Source organism: Petaurus breviceps, unplaced genomic scaffold, assembly GCF_028583685.1.
Source record: "Petaurus breviceps papuanus isolate PSGF00001 unplaced genomic scaffold, PetGlider_PUasm1.0 186, whole genome shotgun sequence".
NCBI classification, from domain to species: Eukaryota; Metazoa; Chordata; class Mammalia; order Diprotodontia; family Petauridae; genus Petaurus; species Petaurus breviceps.
In genome coordinates, this window is record NW_027185798.1 from 58,896,904 (window position 1) to 58,918,327 (window position 21,424).

Here is a 21,424-nt window from a genome sequence, read left to right on the forward strand (position 1 = left end):
TCAATTACTTTGCTTTTTATAAAGACTCACTTTCCCCCTCTTCAACAATTTTTGGGCAACTTAAAAATAGTCTCTTTTAAAACAAAAAAATTATTTTAAACAAGTAGTTATATTTTTTTCCCAGAAGACTGGCAGTATATCCTTTCCCTTGGTGATCAAGAATCATAGATTTAAAACTGGAAAGGGCCTCAGAGAAGATGTAGTCCAATCTCCTTATTTTACATATGAAGAAACTGGATCTGAGAGGCCAGTTAACTGAAACACAGGTTTCCCTAACTCCATTCACACCACTCCACACTACCTTTGACACTCACAACTAGTGTTGTAGCATACTGGTGCTGGACAGTTCACAAACCTTAACATCTGAGGTGCTGAAGTTTAGAAGTAGGACTCACCTGTGCAATAATGGAAAGAATGCCAAGGACAGCTATGAATGCTGCAACACTTTCTGGTGAAAATCTCATTATCTAGAGTTTTAAAAAGCTTATGTTAATAGAGAATAAACACTACAGCATAATTTACAAAAGCATAATATTATATTGTAGAAGAAACCTCTGAAATAGTGCCTGGCATATAGTAGGCATTCAATAAAATGCTTACTGAACTGAAAGAACATCTTATAGGTCTGAAATAGTTAACGCATCTTCCAAGAATACCTAATTTAATAAGGAATACTTTCTTTGGGAGATTCAGGCTTAGTGGATGTCAGTAATATATTATGTGAAATGGAGAAAACAATTGGAAATTACTTCAAAAAAGGCACTTGAGGTCTATTTTACAGACAACTATTCTATCTCTAGTGCTATATAAAGCTAACATTCTCCATTTAAGCTCTACGCAGACTAGGATATAAGGTATACAGGCACTAGGGTATAGAAACCCATCCTGCCCTACTAGAAAATTAAGGGATAATATGAGAGAGCAGATTGGGGGAAGGGGTATTCAGTAGGCTCGATATCTTGGGGTGGGGGTAGGGGAAAGACGGGGAGAAAATTTGTAACTCAAAATCTTGTGGAAATGAATGTTGAAAACTATAAATAAATTTAAAAAAAATTTTTTTTAATTTGAAGGTAAAAGAAAAAAATTAACTCGATGCAGATGAAAGACAAAACATTTCTATGTTATTCCCATCTATCCAGACATCTCTCAAATGTCTGCTACTGGTCACAAAGGAACTGGGCAAGTACATATAAATGGTTTAATGCACCAAAGAACACCAAAGGAAGGACACAGATGGAAGGACCATCAAAGCCCGTATCCTTCTGGAAAAGTTTAGTAGTATCATTGTATATAGAGGAATATATCCCTATTTTGCACAAGGAAACATGAAAAATGATCAACAGTATTAGCCAGACAAAAATGCTATCTATACAAATTAGTACTGCTTTTTTAACTAAAAGCAACTCCATGGCAGGGAAAATATGCCTTCCTCCTGAAAACAACTCTTTAGTAGTGGTTAAATATAAAATATTTAAGGTTGAATGAAAAAGAAAATTCCATTTTGGTAGAATTTGACTATTTACCTGTCTGAGGTATAGAAAGAAGCTGGAATATTGGCCTGCCTCCGGTAGGTAGGAGAGAAACACTGTTATGCAAATTAGCAGCACTACAGAATCTTGGCCCACTTTCTTTAGGGACTAGAGAAGGAAAGAGACAACTATAAGGTCTTAAAACAAAATTAATCAGTTGATCTTAACATGTAAAGATATGCTTTAGCTTAATTTTTTAAAACAAACTTGTCATTTTGGCTACTTCAATAATTCAGTATATTCTTAGTTTTAATATCTAGGTATGTTTTTTTTTTAATAATAATAAATAACATTTGTGACAGATAGAGAGTAAGGGCATTGCACTGGTACCCTGAAGCTGTCAGGAAAAAGTGAGGAAGTCCTCCAGCATGGTGGATAAACACTTTTTGGTAAACTTATAGGAGAACATGGATAAGAACCACAGAGGATGGTAGACATGAATAGGTTACAATTCATATGGGTTGAGGACACTTCCAAATCAATGAGATCACAGATCCATCTGAGTGGTTGAATAAAAAATACCCAGTTGGGGGACCTCAGAACTTAAAAATCACAACAACCCTAACATCTATGCCATTCATCTTTTTTTTTTCAGGGGGTGGGAGAGGTTATAACTTTATAAGTAACTTACTGCAAAAGGATCTGCCTGTTCCCAAGAAATGGGTGCTCCCCAAGATGCTGGCCGCATCTTCTCTGGCAATGATTCTGGCACAGCAACAAGAATAAAACAGATATCTAGCAAAGCTATAGCTGTGGCAAGGACCACCACTAAGCTGTCCCCATATGCTCGTCCAAGGTAGGCACCAATAGCAGGACTGGTTACTAAACTTGCAGCAAAAGTTGCTGAAACCTGCAAGAAATCAAGATTAAGTTTGAGGAAACCTCACCATGAGTAGAATGAGAGAATATAACCTGTCACTTACAAAATAATTATGCACCCTGATATAGTGAAGATATTCTCTTGCCAATTCCCTAACTTCCCCAATTCCTCATTAAACATGCAGCAACGCAGATGCAAATTTGTACTATTTGAAATAGTTTGCTTTTATGGAAGCATATTAAAAAAAACCTCCCTTTTGGTTCCTCTACAAATAGGATAATGTTGGACCTGGAGTTAAGAAGACTGCAAATCTAGCTTCAGATGCTTAGCTGTGTGACACTAGGGATGTCATTTAACCTGCCTGCTTCAGTTTCCCCATCTGTAAAATGAGAATAATTGGAGCACCCACCTTCCAGGGCTGTTGTGAGGATCAACTGAGATAATATTTCTAAAGCACTTTGCAAAACTTCAGGTAATATATAAACATTATTATTGTTATTATTATTATTATTGTATTTCTCTGGTCAAAAAAATCTTTCCAGACTTGCCTCTTCACAGACTAGGTCAGTGAGATCAAGAATAAAAGGTGGAAATTAGCTTTAACAGAAGAACCTGGAAACAAGAGAGCTGCTTAATAAAAGCTTGTTGACTTGACTTGAAACAAAATTTTGAAAGACTGAATCTAATCTATTTAGATCACTGCCTTCTCCACCCCCTTAAGTGGACAGATAATTAATTGATCATCTAAGTGCAGTGAAGAAAAACCACTATAATCTATCCTTCTCCACTGATAATGAATGATACTGATATTGATCTCTGTACCTTTCAGTACAGAAGAGTAGTCCAGGAAGAGACTAATAGTGACCTGAAATATTAACCCCAAACTATATTTTAACATATTATGATTATTTTTCTTGTTTAATATTCCTTTTAACATTACCTCAAGTTGGGACAGCTAGGTGGCACAGGGAATAGAACACTGGCCCTGAGGTCAGGAGGACCTGAGTTCAAATCTGGCCTCAGACACTTAACACCTGCTAACTGTTTGACCTTGGGCAAGTCATTTAACCCCAATTACCCTGTCTTCCCCCCTCCAAAAAGCAAAAAAACAAAAACATTACCTCAAGTTGTTTTTGGGATAGAGTCATGTCTGAGGGGATAGGATTGGGATTGTGACAATTTGGACATTCCTCTCCAGGCCAGAAACTCATAGATCTCTCTGAACCATAGGTAACTTTAATGAAATCTACTAAATTACAGATAGGTTACGGCCTTCATCAATGGAGGGAGATTCCATATCAAAGAAATCACAGATCCTTGAACCTAGTGACACATGAACTATGAAGCCTAATTATAGCCTAATTATATGAAGCAGCTGACATGAAACAGGACTACAGAAGTATACTAAATATACTAAGTCCCCTGTGCCTAATCCTCTCCTCACTGCCTCTTTAGGATATATATTACAAAATAATATTATATTATCTTTGTCCTAAGTCCTTGGTCTGATCTGAATGAGAAAACTTCATCAATCAATTCCAAAATAATGTCCTGGAAAGGCTCTGCCGGGGTGGTGGCAAAATGAGTGAATCTCTGGTGGTTTGTGATGTTGCTGAAGATCTAGTGGAGAAACTGAGAAGGTTTTGTTTTTGAAAAGAAAATAACAATGCTGCTATTATAATGAAGATTGACAAGAATAAACGGCTGGTAGTCCTGGATGAAGAGCATGAGGGTATTTCACCTGGTGAGCTTAAAGATGAACTTCCTGAACGACAACCTCGCTTCATGGTATATAGTTATAAATATATCAGCATGATGAAGGAAGAGTTTCATACACTGTGTGTTTCATTTTCTCTAGTCCGGTTGGGTTTAAGCCTGAACAACAGATGATGTATGTATGCTGGGAGTAAGAATAAGCTAGTTCAAACAATTGAACTAACCAAGGTATTTGAAATAAGAAATACTGATGACCTAACCCAAGAATGGCTATGTGAGAAACTTGGATTTTTCCACTAAAGTGAACATCCTATTACTCTTTAAGTATTTATGTACTAATCTGACTATACTGGAACCAGACACAAATACTTATTTATGCCTAAAAATGCATTGTTATTTACAATTTTGTTTTCTGTAGAAAATAAAAATTTCAGTTGTGCAAAGTGTGTACAAAGGAGATTAATCTTATAGTAATCAAAATTTTAAAAATGTTTCCTCACATTTGTAATTGTTTAGTGAAATACTTCTGCAGGGAATTTTTGCACTCTTGTGACTAACTTCTATTACTTTCTGGTTCAGAATTTGTTACTATTTTCAGACACCATTGGAAAATGGGTATTTTGCTTGTGATAAGCAATGATTGCCTCCTTTTGACAAATACTGGATATCAGCACAGTGTTATTTGTCAGATGTGTGAAACACATTTAAAGAAAGGCTTGGATGACCCAAATTTGAGCCTGATTCTGGAGTATCATGCATTCTAAGTCTTTTTCATTAATTTTGGAACTTCTTTAGTTTACTACATTTTTCTTTCATAACCTCCAATATGCATAATTATCAACAATATTAAGTGCTAGGGAGTTATAAACTTGAGTGTTTCCTGATGTCATATGAGTGTTAATCATTTTAAACCTGTTAATACTGTGCCTTTGATTTCTTAGCTTTAAAATTAATCTTGAGAGTTTTACACTGCCAGTAATCCAGACTTGGTGAAATAAATACTTTTATAAAGGTCCACATAAAATGTTTTGTAGTATGTACTTCCATAACTGATATTTGTAATAAAACCAACTTCCTTTCTGAAAAAAAAAAATAATAATGTCCTGCACTGAAATTTTTTAACATCATCCTTACTCAAAGTTTAACTAGCTTCCAAAAACAAAAGCTCCTAGTATTTAGCCCAGGAAGAGCTTCTCCCTGACATGGTTAGGGTAAATATAAGATTAATAGAAGGAAGAAATATTTAATAAGTTCAATTAACTGAAGTATTTATCATCGAAAGAATTCCTCCTCTTAGTTTCCTTATTTCTGTCAAAAGCACCACCATTCTTCCAGCAATCTTGGTTCATAACCTTGAATCCTTGACTTTTATAACACCTCCCTCCACATCTAAGTTGCCAAGTCTCGTTGATGTTCCCTTCATCACCAAATCTCTCACATCTCCCCTATTGTCTTCACAAATTTAACTACTAATGTATTTTAGTCCCTTTTTACCTCTCACTTTTCTATGAACTGTTTTCCCTCCTTTAAATGCCTTTCTTTAATATATCCTTAATGTAGCTAAGCCCCCTCAGAAATCTTCTGAAAGCACAGACTTCTCTATCCTCATTTTCTTCAATCTTTCTGAAGCCTTTGACACTATTGATCACACCCTCCACCTGGATATTTTATTCTATCTAGACTCTCTCCCTATTCTCATCCTACCTATCTGATGGCTCCTTCATTTTTCCTAGAGCACAGCCTCTACTTCTAGGTGGCCGTCAAGGTTCTGTCTTGGACCTATTCCTCCCTCTATCCTTCTTCACTTGGCGATCTCATCAGTTCCCATGGATTTTACCATCTATGTTGATGACTCTCAAATCTACCCTAACCTGCCCCAGATTTTCTATTGACCTCAAATCTTGCATTTCCAACTTCCTTTCAGACATCTTGAATTCCAATAGACATATTAAATGCAACCTGTCCAAAACCAAACTCAGTATCTTTCCCTCTTAAAATCTTCCTACTACCTTCTTTCCCTATTCCTATAAAAAGGGCAGTATCATCCTCCCAGTTCCTCAGGCTCAGTCCTGGATTTCTCACTATCTCTTACCTCCCTAATCTGTTGCCAAAGTCTGTTGATTTCACCTTTGTAATATCTCTCAAATACATTCCCTACTCTCCTCTGACACTGTCACCCCCCACTTTTGAAAGTTAGAATCCTATGATTTTTTTTTTCCCGGACATGATTAGTTCCTCAAAGTAACAGCTTTGACCTAGATCATGCTTATTTCCCTTTTTGTCCTATTTAAAATGCGAAGTCATGGTTCAAGGCCAATTAGTGGTAAGATAGGGTTGCTTTTGGAGCATGTTGTATAGTGTTTGAAGAAAGAAGACATCTTTCAGGGATCTTAGCAAATAACACACATACCAGCCCATAAGCCATGCTTCTTTCATGTTCTTGAGTTATATCGGCCACATATGCAAATACCACCGAGAACGTCACAGCAAAAACCCCAGAAACAGAGATAACAGCAAAGTACCACCTAAAAGCAGATAACCAACAGGAAATGGTTAGGACAATTAGAATTTGCCTCCCAAAGTTCTGTAAGTGAATCAGAATAAAGATGGCTGAATTAAAACAGTACATGTCTTACTAGACCTACTCACTAACTCATCCTGCTTCTAACAATTTAACTTTTACAAGTGGGGCTTGTTAAAAATAGGGCTAGAAGAAACCACATGACAAAAAGAGAATGGAATTAATGAATGAAATAACTATTTCATAAGATTCTATATCTAGCTACTGAAGATCTTTTTTATAACCCTTACAGACACTCACTAAAATAAAGCTTCTTCATTTTTTGCCATTTTACCTAACAATAAATGAATTAAATTAAATAACATGCAAGTCAAAATTTATTTTGTAGTTACAAGTATACAACACTATTCAACAAGCTACCTTTTACTTTCTAAATCATGCCTAAACCAACAGAATTAGAAAGAAATCTGTTAAAATGGAATTCCTGAATAAAACTGGAAGACATCAAAATTATCAAAGAGCATTCTGAAAGGATTTTTAAAAAACTAAACTTCAACTATTTTATGCTATATAGTTGCTCCACAGTGAACTGAGGATTACATGGAACTGCACTGTAAGCAATTCCTATTGTAGTACTGATAATTCAAGTTTTAAAAAACTCTCTGGTAGATTCCATGTAATATAACTTTCAAAATAATCATTCCATTTAGAGGACTTTTTTCAAAATGTTTTTCATGACAAATTCTTTGTTCTGTCTCTGTACACTTCCAGAGAAACTTATTTTGTTCTTCAAAGGTAGGTCCAACCTACCTTTATGAGTAGTCCAGGAAGAGATACCTACTGAGGTTACAATTTTCAATAAATGTTTAACCCCCTATGCTATACTGATCTAAAACCAGACCAACTTCAAGTATAAGATCATACCCCAAGATGAGAGCTTCTGGGAGGATGTGTGTGTATTTACATACAGATACATAATATGAATATGAATATAATTAACCAAGAATTTACAACATGAAAAATATATATTCACTGTGAAAACTAGGACAGTTGAAGGAACCAGGGTGGAGAAGATTGGCCCTAGGATCTATAACAGCCATAGAAGCAAGGAAGACACCATTACCAAATTAACAGAACTGAAATCAGGTGGGACTGGCTACAGATTCTCCTCCATACTCTCTCTTACCTTAAAGAGAAGGCTACAGCTGGGGTAGATAAAAGCACAATCTCTATTCAGATCAAGAATTCAAACCAATTCAGGCCTATATTTGTAAATATTCTTGTGGAAAAAAATTACTACGGACAATAAAGAACTCAACAACATTAAAAGTTTCAATAAAGTGAAAAGGGAAAGGACCAGAGGACAGGAAACTTAGTATTTGCCCAGGCTGAGTAAGCTTGAATAAATCACTTAAAGTCCCCAGACCTAATTCTCTTCAACTGTAAAATGGGAGTACTGAAAATCATCTGGTCTGAGATTATTTCTAGTTTTAAAATTCTACAACTCATGGTTCCATTACTATATTCTCTCAAAGTCTTTTTACGAATGTCAAAGGCAAGTTCATGGTAGGTGGGGAAAACCTATCCCCAGTGAAACAGAAATCACATAGGTTTAAAAAAAAATTGGGAGAAGGGAGGGAAATTAGGAGAGGATGGAAGGTAATATTAGCTGCCAAAACCTTAACTAATTACTTACCAGGGGCTGATCTTCATTAATGGAATTGGTGCACAAGTGAAAAATACTGTTAGCAGCAAGAAGGACTTTCGACCCCAAACATCAGAAAGAGCACCAATAAGAGGGGCACTGAGGAATGACAATAATCCCTAAAATGATTTTTAAAAATCAATTTTCACAAATTCACATAAACATTTTAGTCATTTTACTACCGTGTTTCCCCGATAATAAGACACTGTCTTATTTTTTTTTTTGGACAGAAAAACACCAGAGGGCTTATTTTAATGAACATTGACAGCAATTTTAATAAACAGGTAAATGTGAACAAAAAAATGTACCTTTATTCAATAAGCAAATCACTGGGGAAGAACAGGATGACGTGCTCACTGCTGCAGCTCTGATTGGATGCAGCTTGGAGAGAGGCGTGCGTTTCATGGGGGGGGGGGGGAACGGTGCGGTGCATACAGAGGGTACCGTAATGTAGCGTGTAGCGCAGGGGATCACTTTCACTACAGTAGCAATCTCAATAGGGCTTATTTTAGAGGAATCTTACACAGTAAGGGGAGGGCTTATTTTTGGGATAGGTCTTATTATCGGGGAAACACGGTAATAGAAAAATATAATTATAACATTATATATGTAAATAATAACAAAATATACAATTTAACAAGTTTGCAGTCACTGTCATTTAATACTGTCCTCCAGAGAAACATTATGTTTTATGAACACATTTGAAACAACAACAATAACAAAAACCCCAGTGGTATTATTAAGACTAAGAAAAAAAACAAAGTTTTCATTCTGAAATGCAACTTGAGATGGGTGAAAATCATTTCTATTTTCCTCATCTATCAAAATTCTGGAAGGAGGGAAATAGTTCAGACAATAGTAACATAAAACCATTTGAAGAACTCTGAGAGTGAATCAAACAAAAAGACCTAGCTAAATTCTTACTCATGGGAGATTATCACTATGCTCAATTCCATGAGAAATGGCATATGTTAAAAGAGATGTTACTGCATTTTATATTTCTAAAAGTGACAAATTTAACCTGGAATAAAAAGTATCATTGCTAAATCTATGCCATACAAAGCTCAAAGAATTCTTTTTGTTTCTGCCTCTACATTCTTAATTTCTTTATAAAAAAAAATTTCTGGAAAGGTTCCCACGAATGAAAAATACAGTATTCTGTCAAAAAATGGCTAATTTCAAACGTGAATATGCTGCAAGAGAAATTATGTTATCAGTTATAAAAACTACATGGCAGACACAAAAAGTATAGTCTACAAGAAATTACACAGTTCATCAAACACCACTATTTGCTACAAAAAATTAAGAGAAATGAAGTAATGTTTAAAATTTATATTATAGTCTGTTTACAATTCTCTGTGTGAATGCCTGTGTTCATATGTATAAAAAACCTTGATCCTACCTTTACTCCTTGAATGAGGCCATTCATTAGAAATGTATGTTTAGGGAAGGTTTCATGTAATACCTAAAAAAAAAAAAATTTTATTCTCATGAACACCATTAAAAGTTATACCATGCAATTTACATAAGAACAGATCTTTACATAAAAAACTATTTCATAAAAACATGTGAAAATGTATATGAGAAAACATGTATGAGAATCTATGACCCCAAGTCCTGAAGGGAAGGGACTCATTTTATTTACTTTTATATATTCCTTTGCACCTAGCACAGTATCTAATATAAATCTGTATCCATACAACCTCCATGAATATTTACTGGATAGATCATAAGTTAATATTAAATAACCATTCATTCAAATAAAAACCAATAAACTGTGCTCAGGCAGCACCTTGTATATCCTTCCTGGATACCATAAGTTGTTAGCACCTATCCGTGGCAAAAAATTTTACTTTTTACATATTTTGTAATGTGCTATATATATTTATTTATGCACATACTGACTTCCCTGATAGAATGTAAGCTCTGGGTGGCTTCGTTTGTCTTTATATCACAGTGCCTAGAAGAGTAGGTGTTTAATAAATGCTTGGTGACTGATTTACAAAAGCCAGTAAGCTAACTGAAGGGGGCATCAGTATCCTAATTACTCCAGTTTTGTCAAATTTCTTTATATTCCTATATTTTCTATTGTTATTGCATTCCATTTTATCAATGTACCAAAATGTATTCAATCATTCCCCTATCCGTGGACACACAGATTGCCTTTAGTTGGTTTTTTAAAATTACTAATAATTCTGCTATTTAAATTTTTGAAAGAAAGTTTTTATTTAGTTTTTTCATAATATTCATCAAGGCATATTCCCAATAATTGAATTGGGTTAAAAGACACTGATACTTCCATTCTCTAAAAAGATTACAGTTTACAATTCTACCAATACTGGACTTTTAAGCAGACTCTAAGCCCACTACTGCATCAAAGTTCTTGGGAAGTTCTGGTCTTTTCATCAAAAACGCACGAAAGATTTCTATTCCACTAAAAATCTGTTATTCACTCTGTAGGGTTATACTCAGCACTGCAGGGTAAATTATTCTTGGCAAGCCTATATTAATTTTACCTTGTGGAACACCATACTTCAAAATTTCCTGTTTATAGTAAAGCTGCCAGGTCTTGTTTCCTTGGTACCTGAATTTTTTCTTTCTGGATGGTTGTAGCATTTTTTTTTTTCATTTGACTAGGAAACTGCAATTAAGCTGACATTCACTGCAGCTTTCCTTGTTGGGTGGTGATTGGTATAAGTTCTGTGTCTTCACTTTGCCCTCTGGCTCAAAGTTTTCATTATATTTTCTTAAAATATAGTGTCCAGGTTTATTTTTTTTTTTAAATCATAGAGTTGAGGGAATTCAATGATTCTGAAATGATCTTTCCTTGATTTGTTTTTCAGGTCAGTTTTTTTAAAAACCCAGGTGTTTCACACTGTCTTCTATTTTTAAACTTGATTTTATTCTAATATTTATTGCTGTATCATGGAGTCATTGATTTGTGTTTGATCTAGTCTAGTCTTCATGGAGTATGCTGTTTGGGTAAGCTAATACTTCAATTACTAATAATCAGTAATTTAATTCACTTAAAAATTAATAATTTAATTATTAATATCTCTTCTAAGCTATTTATTTTCCCTGCAATTCTTTCTCTCTTTATTCCTGTCTTCTAGATAGTCAGTATTCCTTTTGGAAAATCCATTCATTCCTTTGAATCTCTACTTGCAATTTGGAGTTAAACTTTCTAAGCTGAATTTTTAAACACCTATAAATCTACTTTTTTTACTTGTCAGAGCCTTTTTTGATTTATCCATCTCTCCCACCTTTACTTTTTGAATTGGGATTCTGTGCCAAGACCAGCCCCTGTCCCCTACTGCAGAGTATGATGGTCAGCCCTATGTGGCTTGCCTTGGGTCACATGGATTGACTTCTACCTCCCAGGCTTAAGCCCCTCCAAATTTGTAAGGTTCAGAACACTGGATATTCAGGGATCACTATTGTATTTTGGGTTGGAGTATTAGAGCCCTTGGGTTTTCCTGATGAGTGTTGCTAAGGTACACTGGTTGCCTCTTCTGGTGGCTTTCATGGTTCTTCCTACGGGATTCTGTCCACCCTTAGGATTTCTGACCACATTGGGGCTTTTGTAGAAGAGTCCTCTGCTTTTTCTACTTTGAGAGAGAAATCCCTATAGATTACACCTGTCTCTAGCATGTCTTGGTTCATACTGGAAGGCTACAAGCTTGTTTCCCTATGCTGCCATTAGTTTTGCTGGCAGCCCCTATTCCTTTAGCCATGACTTTGAGTAGTTTGGGGATACAATTTATTCTAATTCCTTACTGAGTTTCTTTTCTGAAAAAAATATTTTGTTATAATCATCTAAAAGCTAACTTTTCACCCTTTCTCCCCAACTTCTCCCTCCAAACCAACTGAGAACACAAGAAAAACAAAATCCATTACAAACAAATAGAACTAATCAAAACAAATTTCCACACTGGCCACATCCAAAAAAAGATACATTTCATTCTACATTCTGAAGCCTTCTCTCTATCAGGAGGTAGGCAGCATTTTTCATCATCAGTCCTCTGGAATCCTGGTTGATCATAATACTGATAACTGTTCAGCACAATAGTATTCTATTACATTTATATTCTACATTTTCATTCATTCTCCAATTTATAGGAATCCTTTCAGACTCCCATTCTTTGCCACTTCAAAAGGAGGTATAAGCACCTACCCAGAAACACCTGGCTGTGTAACCTTGAGCAAGTTACTTAACCCCAACTGCTTAGGGGCGGCCAGGTGGCTCAGTGAGTAAGAGCACCAGCCCCAGTGTTGGGATGACCTGGGATCAAATCCGGGCTCAGATACTCAGCACCACACCCAGAAATAACTGGCCATGTAACCCTGAGCAAGTTACTTAACCCCAATTGCTTAAAAAAAAAAAGATATAAATGTTTTCGTACTTGCTTAGTTTCTATTGCTTCAGACAAATCTCTTCCTTGATCTTGCCTTCCTCTAATACCCCCTTCTTTCTTTTCTATTTTCCTTGATTTTGTGTGTGTGGTAGAAACAAGGATTTATATAGGAGGGCATATGGGGGTGTATGAATACATATGTGAGTGTATATATATGTGTGTGTGTGTGTGTGTGTGTGTGTGTGTGTGTGTGTACAGGTATACACAGACAGAAGGCACAGGACCAATTTAATACAAAGGGATGATACTTAAAAGGTGAAATTAAGAGGTGAGAGAGGAATATAATGAGAGGAGATGGGGAGAGACAGAATGGGGTAAACTATCTCATATAGAAGAGGCAAGGGAAAATGGTTATAATGGAGGGGAAGACTAGGAAGGCAAAAGGAAATGGGTCAACCTCATTCTCATTGAATTTGGCTTGGGGAAGGAATGAAATACACACTAAATAGGGTATCTCACCCTCCAGGAGAGTGGCAGGGAAGGGGATGAGAGGGAGGATAATGACAGGGAGGGCAGGCTGGGGGGGAGGGGGAGGGAAGTTGGAAGAACCCACTTTTGAAAAGGGACGGGATCAAAGCAGAGAACAGAACAAGTGGGAGGTGGGATAGGAGGGAGGGAAATATAGTCAGTCTTTTACAATATATCTACTATGGTAATGTTTTGCATTAGCTACACATGTACAACCTATACTGAATTGCTTATCTTCCCAGTAAGGGTGGCTGACAAGGGAGGAAGGGAATAAATCTGGAATTCAAAATTTTAAAATCAAATGTTAAAAAAAAATACATACATACACATACACACACACACACACATATATATATATATATACTATTATTAATACTATTTTACATGTAAAATTGGAAAATAAGATATACAGGCACTGGGGCATAGAGATCCACCATGCCCTACTGGAAAAGTCAAAAGGGGTATGGGAGAAAATCTGGGAGAGAGCAGATTGGAGAAGGGGATATCCTGTGGGACTGCTATTTTGGGGCGGTGGGTAGGGGAAAAATGGGGAGAAATTTTGTAACTCAAAATCTGGTGGAAATGAATGATGTAGAAGTTAATAAAGCATTTGAAAAATGAAAAAAGAAATCAAGATATACAGATCCATTCCCAAACCTTGGATCCCAGTCTAACTGAACTCTTTCTATGAATTGTGATGATAGTTTTATCTTCTATAAAAGCCTTCCCCAGTCCCTCTTAATCTCAAGAGTTTTCTCTCTTTTAATTATTTCCTATTTATGCTGTATATAGCTTGCTCTGTATATATCTGTTAGCACGTTGTCTCTCCCATTGTAAGACTGTAAGCCCCTTGAGAAAAGGGGCTGTATTTTGCCTCTTTTTGTATTCCAGTACTTGATGTCTGACACAAAGGAGGTGTTTAATAAATGCTTCCTGAATTGAATCTCCCCACATTTCTATGTAACCAGTTTATCCTCTCCTCATATTTTTATTTCATTAAATATTTCTCAATTACATGTAAAATTTTTTAACTTTTTTTTTTTTAATTTTGGTTTAGAGTAAAAGAATGAAGGCTCCTCTCTGGTTTGGGATTCTTACCTTGGTTATTCCTCTGTAGGCTTGGTTAGATGTTGGAAGTGAGACCCTGCTCTCAGCTTAGGGGTTTGAACCACACCACTGCTGCTGCTAGCTTATGAATTTCATTCTTTCTTGACAGATCACCCAGGACCTCTCTACCTAAGAAAGTCATTCCTATTCAAAGATCTCCTTCTTAGCCCACTCTAGATCTATGACGCAGAATTATGTAGTGTGTCACAAAACTGAGAGTTTGCAACTATTCCTGTTACACTGTGCTGGTATGGCTGGGATCCCCTCCTGCCTTGGTGATGTAGTGCTCCAAGTACAGAATGCTCTTGCCCTGACATCATCTCCGGAGTCCACAGACCTCCCTGTCTGCTTCTCTATGGTGAGGTGAGCTGGAAAAGCTACTCAAGTGTAACTTTTTCTGGATTTCTCCACCAGGATTTTGTCTGGCAAATTTTCTAAATCTGTTAGAAGGAATTTGTGGAGGGGAGCCTACTACACTACTTCTTATCACTCTTGGCTCTTGCTCTTTCACTGGACTTCTTTATCATTATTCTGTCTGGTGTAAATTTTAGGGTTTTACTAGAATGTTTATATGGGAGCCAGGAAGTTTGACGCCCTTCAGGAGATCATCTTGGCCTGAAGTCAAAGGGCATAGGGGAAAGTACTATCAGCTAGGGGAACCCAGAAAAATTCTACTTCAAAAGGTGGCATTTGAACTCAGTCTTAAAGTATGGGAAACTAAGAGGAAGAGGAGAAAGAACACTCAATGCAAGGAATAAGGAGATGTATGTGAGTAACAGTAAGGAGGGCAGGGCATCTAAAAGAAAGTAATTGATTGTGTCAAAAGTTTCATCAAAATTAAGAAGGGTGAGGACTGAGAAAAAGCCTTTAGATTTGGTAATTAAGAGCTCACTGGTAGGGGCAGCTAGATGGCACAGTGAATAGAATATCGGCCCTGGAGTCAGGAGTACCTGAGTTCAAATCTGGCCTCAGACACTCAAACTAACCGTGTGACCTTGGGCAAGTCACTTAACCCCAATTGTCCTTCCTCCCTCCCTTCAAAAAAGAAAAAAAAAAGAGCTCACGGGTGACTTTAGAGAGAGCAGTTTCAGTTGAATGGTGAGGTTGGAAGCCAGAATGCAGAGGGTGTAAGAGAGTTAAGAGAAGAGAAAGTGGAAACACCAATTGTAACCAGCTTTCGCAAGAAGTTTAGCTGAGAAGGAAGATGAAATATAGGACAAATAGCTAGTGGGAATGGATAAATCAAGTGAGAGTTCTTTAAGTCTGGGGGAAATAGGGGATACATGGTCATGACTGTAGGAAACAGGGATGGAATCAGTAGATAAAGAGACTGAAGAGTAGAAAAAGTATGAATGATACAAGAGGCAATATGCTGGAGAAAATGGATGGAATGGGATCAGAAGTACACAGAGGGGCTAGCCTTAGCAAAAAGGGTTACCTCTTCATGTGAGACAGGGGTGAAGGAGGAAATAATCATAGAAGACTTATCTGAATGAGGTGAGATGAGAAGGGGAGAAGAGTGGCTTTTGTCAAATGACATCTATTTTTTTTGGTGAAGTACAAAGGCAAGGTTTTCAGATGAGAACTAGATTTTGGCACATAGGAAGTGCTTAATAAATATTTATTGAACTGACAGAACAAACGACCTAAGGATTTGAGTGTAGAGGGAATATAGCATTGAATTGATTCATCTTGGTGTCAATACAGGGAAAGGAGGAGAGAGTAACCAGTGTACAGTGATGGTCTGGGAAAGAAGTGAGGGATTTGAGGTTAAAAGAAAGATAAAAACAGGGTTGGAGGCATAAAGCAGAGGAAAAGATGGAATGACAGAAGATTATGATCAGGTAAAGGAATTTCAGAATTCATTACCATGGAAATGGAAGATATGTAAGTAATGGCAAGACTGGGTGACCACGATGACCATCTCTGTGTGTAGCTGAGTGCAGGAAGAGGTCATGGGAATGAAACAGACTGAAGAACTGGTTAGCTGGGATATTTGGGGAACCATAAACATATATGCAGAAATCTAATAGGAGGGCAAGAGTTGAAGAAGGGAGATCATTAACCAGGCACTGAATTCATTACATTTTATGTGTTGTTTCTTTGTGATGAAGAGTTGTGGATTTACATACAATAGAGTGTTAACTCCTTAAGTGTAAAGGAACTGGTTTTATCTTTATATCCCCATGATCTGGAAGCAAAGGATAGATGGCTACTTATATGGTACATTATAGAATGAACCTTGGGTACAAGTTTAGAATAGATGACCTCTGAGGACCCTCTCCTAACTCTCAGATTCTGTGTGACTTAAACAAAATGATGTGGAACAAAGGATAGGGTTGAAGATATGGTAATTTGCTGAGGCTATAGGAGTGGAAAACATCTGAAGGAGAGTATATATATATAGCATAGAAAAAAGAACTAAAGAATAAATTTTGATTATGTCAACATTCAGGAAAGAAGAGGAACAGAAATAATATAGAAATAATAGGAAGTGCAGGATAGTGTAATTTTAAGAGGCTTAAGGATATAGAAAGAAAAACACCAGCAAGACTGTCAAGATCTTTAGGCAGAGAAGAAAAGAGCTAATGAAAAGGGAAAAAATGAAGATGCTAGAAAGAAATTGACAGCAAGAAATGGAAAGTGATGGAGGGATCCAATCAATGGCAGTAATTAAATGGTTAGCTTTGGGAAAGAGGGACATTTTCTGAATCCTTAGGGAATGAAGAGAGGGTAGGTATATTAACAGATATATAAATGGCCAAAAATTACTTACCACTAAGGTAGGTGCTGTCAATAATCCCCAAGCAAAAAATTCCAAGAAGATAACTATAACCGCATGATAAACACTAGGTGAACCTATTCCTTGAGGCTAGAAGAAAGATAAAAAACAAAGCACAAAAATTACAAGTTAGTTCTTTCTAAGATCAGTATAAAATTTTCTGCAGCACATAAACATTTCTTTAAAAAATGTACAAGTAATGTATTTAAGAAGGGTCATTAAAATTAGAAGGAATGCTCAAAAATGAAGCAGTCAACAACCTGAAGAAGTCTTTTGTTGGACTGACAAGTTGTTTGAACTTCTTCAACTGTATGGTCTTCAGCATCAGATTAAAGTAATATGTAACTTTAAAAAAACTGTCTCCAATTAATATTTAGAGGATATAGTAAAATATAAATTACCTTAAAAATCAAATATAAACTTCTACCCAATGCAAGAATCTCCTATAATCTTTATCATTTCCATATGGTTCAAGTTACCCTTCACTGAAAACTTCTAATGTAAGGGAATTACCTTCCATTGTAAAACCCCTCTGTTTTTAAAAGATATTTCATAATAAAACAGAATTGTTCTGTAAGGATCCATGAGTATAAAGAACACAAAGAAACATGCAAACTCTTTTATGAACTGATGATGTAAAGCAAGGAAAGCAGAACTAAAAGAATGATACACATAATGACAACCCTAACATAGACAACATTTAAAGACAACACAATTCAGGCAAAAAAACCAACAATGACTAATGATAGTTCCAGATGACTAAGGTTAAAACTTATTCCTTTTCTGTTAAGGAATGGTAAAATTAAATGTACTATCAAGTAAAACAGTCTAATATAATAAAAGTTAAGATTTTTTTAAACAAAGAAAAGTACTATGGAAGGGCAGGAAAAAGAAACCATAGTTGTGCCCACCATCAATACAATCAACATATTATTAGGGACCTACAATATGCAAGGTATCTCTTATCAGTTGTCAAGACCTATGTTCTACCTTCTTAACATTCCTCATATGCTCCCTTCTCTCCTCTGATATTGTCACCACTTTAGTGCAAGCCCTTACCACCTCATGCCTGCACAACAGCATTAGACTGGAGGTTGCTCTTTCTGCTTCATGTCTCTCCTTACTAAAGTCCAACCTCTAGTCAGTTGTCAAATTAATCTCCTCCTCTTCCTCTCATTCAGTAAATTCCAGTGACTCCCCTTCTGAGATCAAATATAAAATCCCTTGTTTGGCATTTAAATCCCTTCATAATCTGGTCCCTTCCCACCTTTCCAGTGTTCTCTATATATTCCTCACTTACACATAATCTGTGGTCCACTGACACTATCCTCTTTGATGCTTTTCCCATGAGATTTGATCAATCAATAAGCATTTATTAAGCACCTACTATGTGACAGAAATGTGGTAAGAGCTGTCTCCAAGAAACTCCAGGTATTTTTACTGGCTATTCCCCATACCTGAAACTCTCACTTTTCTCATCTCTACCTCCTGGCTTCCCTGATTTTCCCAGCTCAAGTTCTACACCTTTTGCAATAAGACTTTTCCAGTCCCCTTTAAATTAAATGCCTTTCCTTTGAGGTTCTCTCCAATTTTATCCTCTATATACCTTGTTTGCATAGAGTTGTTTGGATGTGAAGTCCTTCCTTGAGAACTGGTACTAGGTTTTCCTTGAGAGACAGACCGTGTGTGTGTGTGTGTGTGTGTGTGTGTGTGTATCCCCAACAATGAGTACAATGCATTTAATATTTACTTGTTAATTGACAAGGTGCTAAAGATACAAAGACGAAGCAAAAGCAAAATGAATCAATATTTTAGCAGTTCTTCCACAAAGTATGCTGAACTATGTCTCCCTATAATAACGAATTGGTAAGAAAACAAAAAAGCCTAAATTCTACTCTCTAAACCAAGAGTTCTTAACTTTTTTGTGTCATGGATTACCCTTTGGTAGTCAGGTACTACCTCTGGACCCCTTTGCAGAATAATGTTTTAAAATTAATGAAATATATAGGAATACAAAGGAAGTCAATTATATTGAAACATACTTATCAAATACATATATTTTTTAAAGTTCAGGCCAAGGAGTCTGTAGTCTAAAGTAAAATAAAGTCTAATGGTCCTTTCACATGACAAATCTTCAAGTATCACTAATTTTGATTAAGTTAATTTAAGTAAAATTTTAAAAAGTTTTTTTAAATGAAACAAAGTCTTTAATCTGCTAGTTTAAGGACTATTATTGTAAATGCAAACGCATATTACAAATGCATTTTGGATATGTATTTTTTTTCCATTTTATTTATTTTTAGTTGTCAACATTTATTTCCACAAGATTTTGAGTTACAAATTTTTCTCCCCGTCTTTCCCCTACCCCCTACTCCAAAATAGCAAGCCTACTGAATACCCCTTCCCCCAATCGGTTCTCTCTTATATCCTTCCTCACCCCCCTCCCAACTTTCTAGTAGGGCAAGATGGATTTCTATACCCCAGTGCCTGTATATCTTATTTCCTAGTTGTCTGTAAAACAATTTTTTAAAAAAACATTTGGTTTTAAAACTTCTGAGTTTCAGATTTTTTCCCTTTTTCCCTCCTCACCCACCCCCACTGGGAAGATAAGCAATTCAATACAGGTTGCTACAATACAGGTAGTTACACAAAACATTTCCACAGTAGTTATATTGTGAAAGACTAACTGTATTTCCCTCCATCCTCACCCTCCCAATTATTCCATTTTCTCCTTTGACCCTATCCCTTTTCAAAAGTGTTTGCTTCTACCTACCCTCTCTCCCAATTTGCCCTCCCTTCTATCACCCCCCCCCCTTTATCCTCTCTCCCCCACCCCATTTTCCTGTAGGGTAAAATACCCAATTAAGTGTGTATGTTATTCCCTCCTTAAGCCAAATTCAAATTCAGTAAGGTTGCCCCATTCCCTTTCACCTTCCTGCTTTTCCCCTCCATTGTAACAGTTTTCTCTTGCCTCTTTTATATGAGATAATCCTAATCTCTCTCTCCCTTTCTCCTTCTCCCAATAAATTCCTCTCACCTCTTAATTTTTTTTAGATACTATCCCTTCATCCCTATCAATTCAACTCACCCTATGCCCTCTATGTATACATGTACATACATATGCCCACACTCACATATATATTTATATACACATACACACTCCTATACATATATATATATGTATGTATACATATATATTCCCTTCAACTATCCTCACACTGAGAAAAGTCTTATGAGTTACAATGATCATTTTTCCATGTAGGAATGTAAATACTTCAACTTTAACAAATTCCTTATGATTTTTTCCTGTTTATCTTTTCATGCTTCTTGTATCTAAAAGTCAAATTTTCTGTTCGGCTCTGGTTTTTTTCACCAGGAATGTTTGAAAATCTTCTATTTTATTGAATGACCATATTTTCCCCTAAAACATTTATACTCAGTTTTAGTGGGTATGTGATTCTTGGTTTTAGTCCTAGTTCCTTTGACCTCTGGAATATCATATTCCAAGCCCAGCAATCCCTTAACATAGAAGCTGCTAATAGGTCTTATGTTTCCACAATACTCAAATTGTTTCTTCCTGACTGCTTGTAGTATTTTCTCCTTGACCTGGGAACTCTGGAATTTGGCTATAATACTCCTAGCAGTTTTCTTTTGGGGATCTTTTTCAGGATGTGATTAGTGAATTCTTTCAATTTATATTTTGCCCTCTGGTTCTAGAATATCAAGGCAATTTTGCTTGATAATTTCTTGAAAGATGGTGTCTAGGCTCTTTTTTTTTTTTTAATCATGGCTTAGCAATTTTTAAATGATCTTTCCTGGACCTATTTTCGAGGTCAGTGGTTTTTCCAATGAGATATTTCACACTGCCTTCTATTCATTCATTTGTTTGGATCTGTTTTATAGTATCTTGATTTCTCATAAAGTCATTAGATTCCAATTGCTCCAATCTAATTTTGAAGGCATTATTCTCTTCAGTGAGCTTTTGGAATTCTTCTTCCATCTGGGCGATTTGTCTTTTTAAGGCATTCTTCTCCTCACTGGCTTTTTGAGCCTCTTTTGTCATTTGAGTTAGTTTATTTTTTAAGGTGTTATTTTCTTCAGTATTTTTTGGGGTCTCCTTTAGCAGGCTGTTGACTTGCTTTTCATTATTTTGTTGCATCATTCTCATTACTCTTCCCAATTTTTCCTCCACTTCTCTTACTTGATTTTCAAAATTCTTCTTGAGCTCCTCCATGGCCTGTAACCAATTAATATTTTTCTTGTAAGCTTTTGATGCAGGTATTCTGACTTCATTGTCTTCCTCCCATTCCATGCTTTCATCCTTTTTGTTCCCAAAAAAGGAATCTATGGTCTGTTTGTGC

The 21,424-nt window shown here is 36.1% G+C and overlaps 1 protein-coding gene and 1 pseudogene across 1 annotated transcript in view; one reads left to right on the forward strand and one right to left on the reverse strand.

The window, feature by feature from the left end:
• The window catches only part of MFSD14A (major facilitator superfamily domain containing 14A), a 38,045-nt gene that overhangs the window by 7,368 nt on the left and 9,253 nt on the right, over positions 1 to 21,424 (reverse strand). The window contains exons 2-8 of the mRNA XM_069090537.1: positions 17,058 to 17,153; positions 9,694 to 9,756; positions 8,283 to 8,410; positions 6,476 to 6,590; positions 2,161 to 2,379; positions 1,524 to 1,637; positions 396 to 467 (exon numbers count right to left, since the gene is read on the reverse strand). Of these exons, the coding sequence (XP_068946638.1) occupies positions 396 to 467; positions 1,524 to 1,637; positions 2,161 to 2,379; positions 6,476 to 6,590; positions 8,283 to 8,410; positions 9,694 to 9,756; positions 17,058 to 17,153 (807 nt within the window). The remainder of the gene's footprint in view (positions 1 to 395; positions 468 to 1,523; positions 1,638 to 2,160; positions 2,380 to 6,475; positions 6,591 to 8,282; positions 8,411 to 9,693; positions 9,757 to 17,057; positions 17,154 to 21,424) is intronic.
• LOC138162956 (glia maturation factor beta pseudogene) lies at positions 3,934 to 4,419 on the forward strand (annotated as a pseudogene).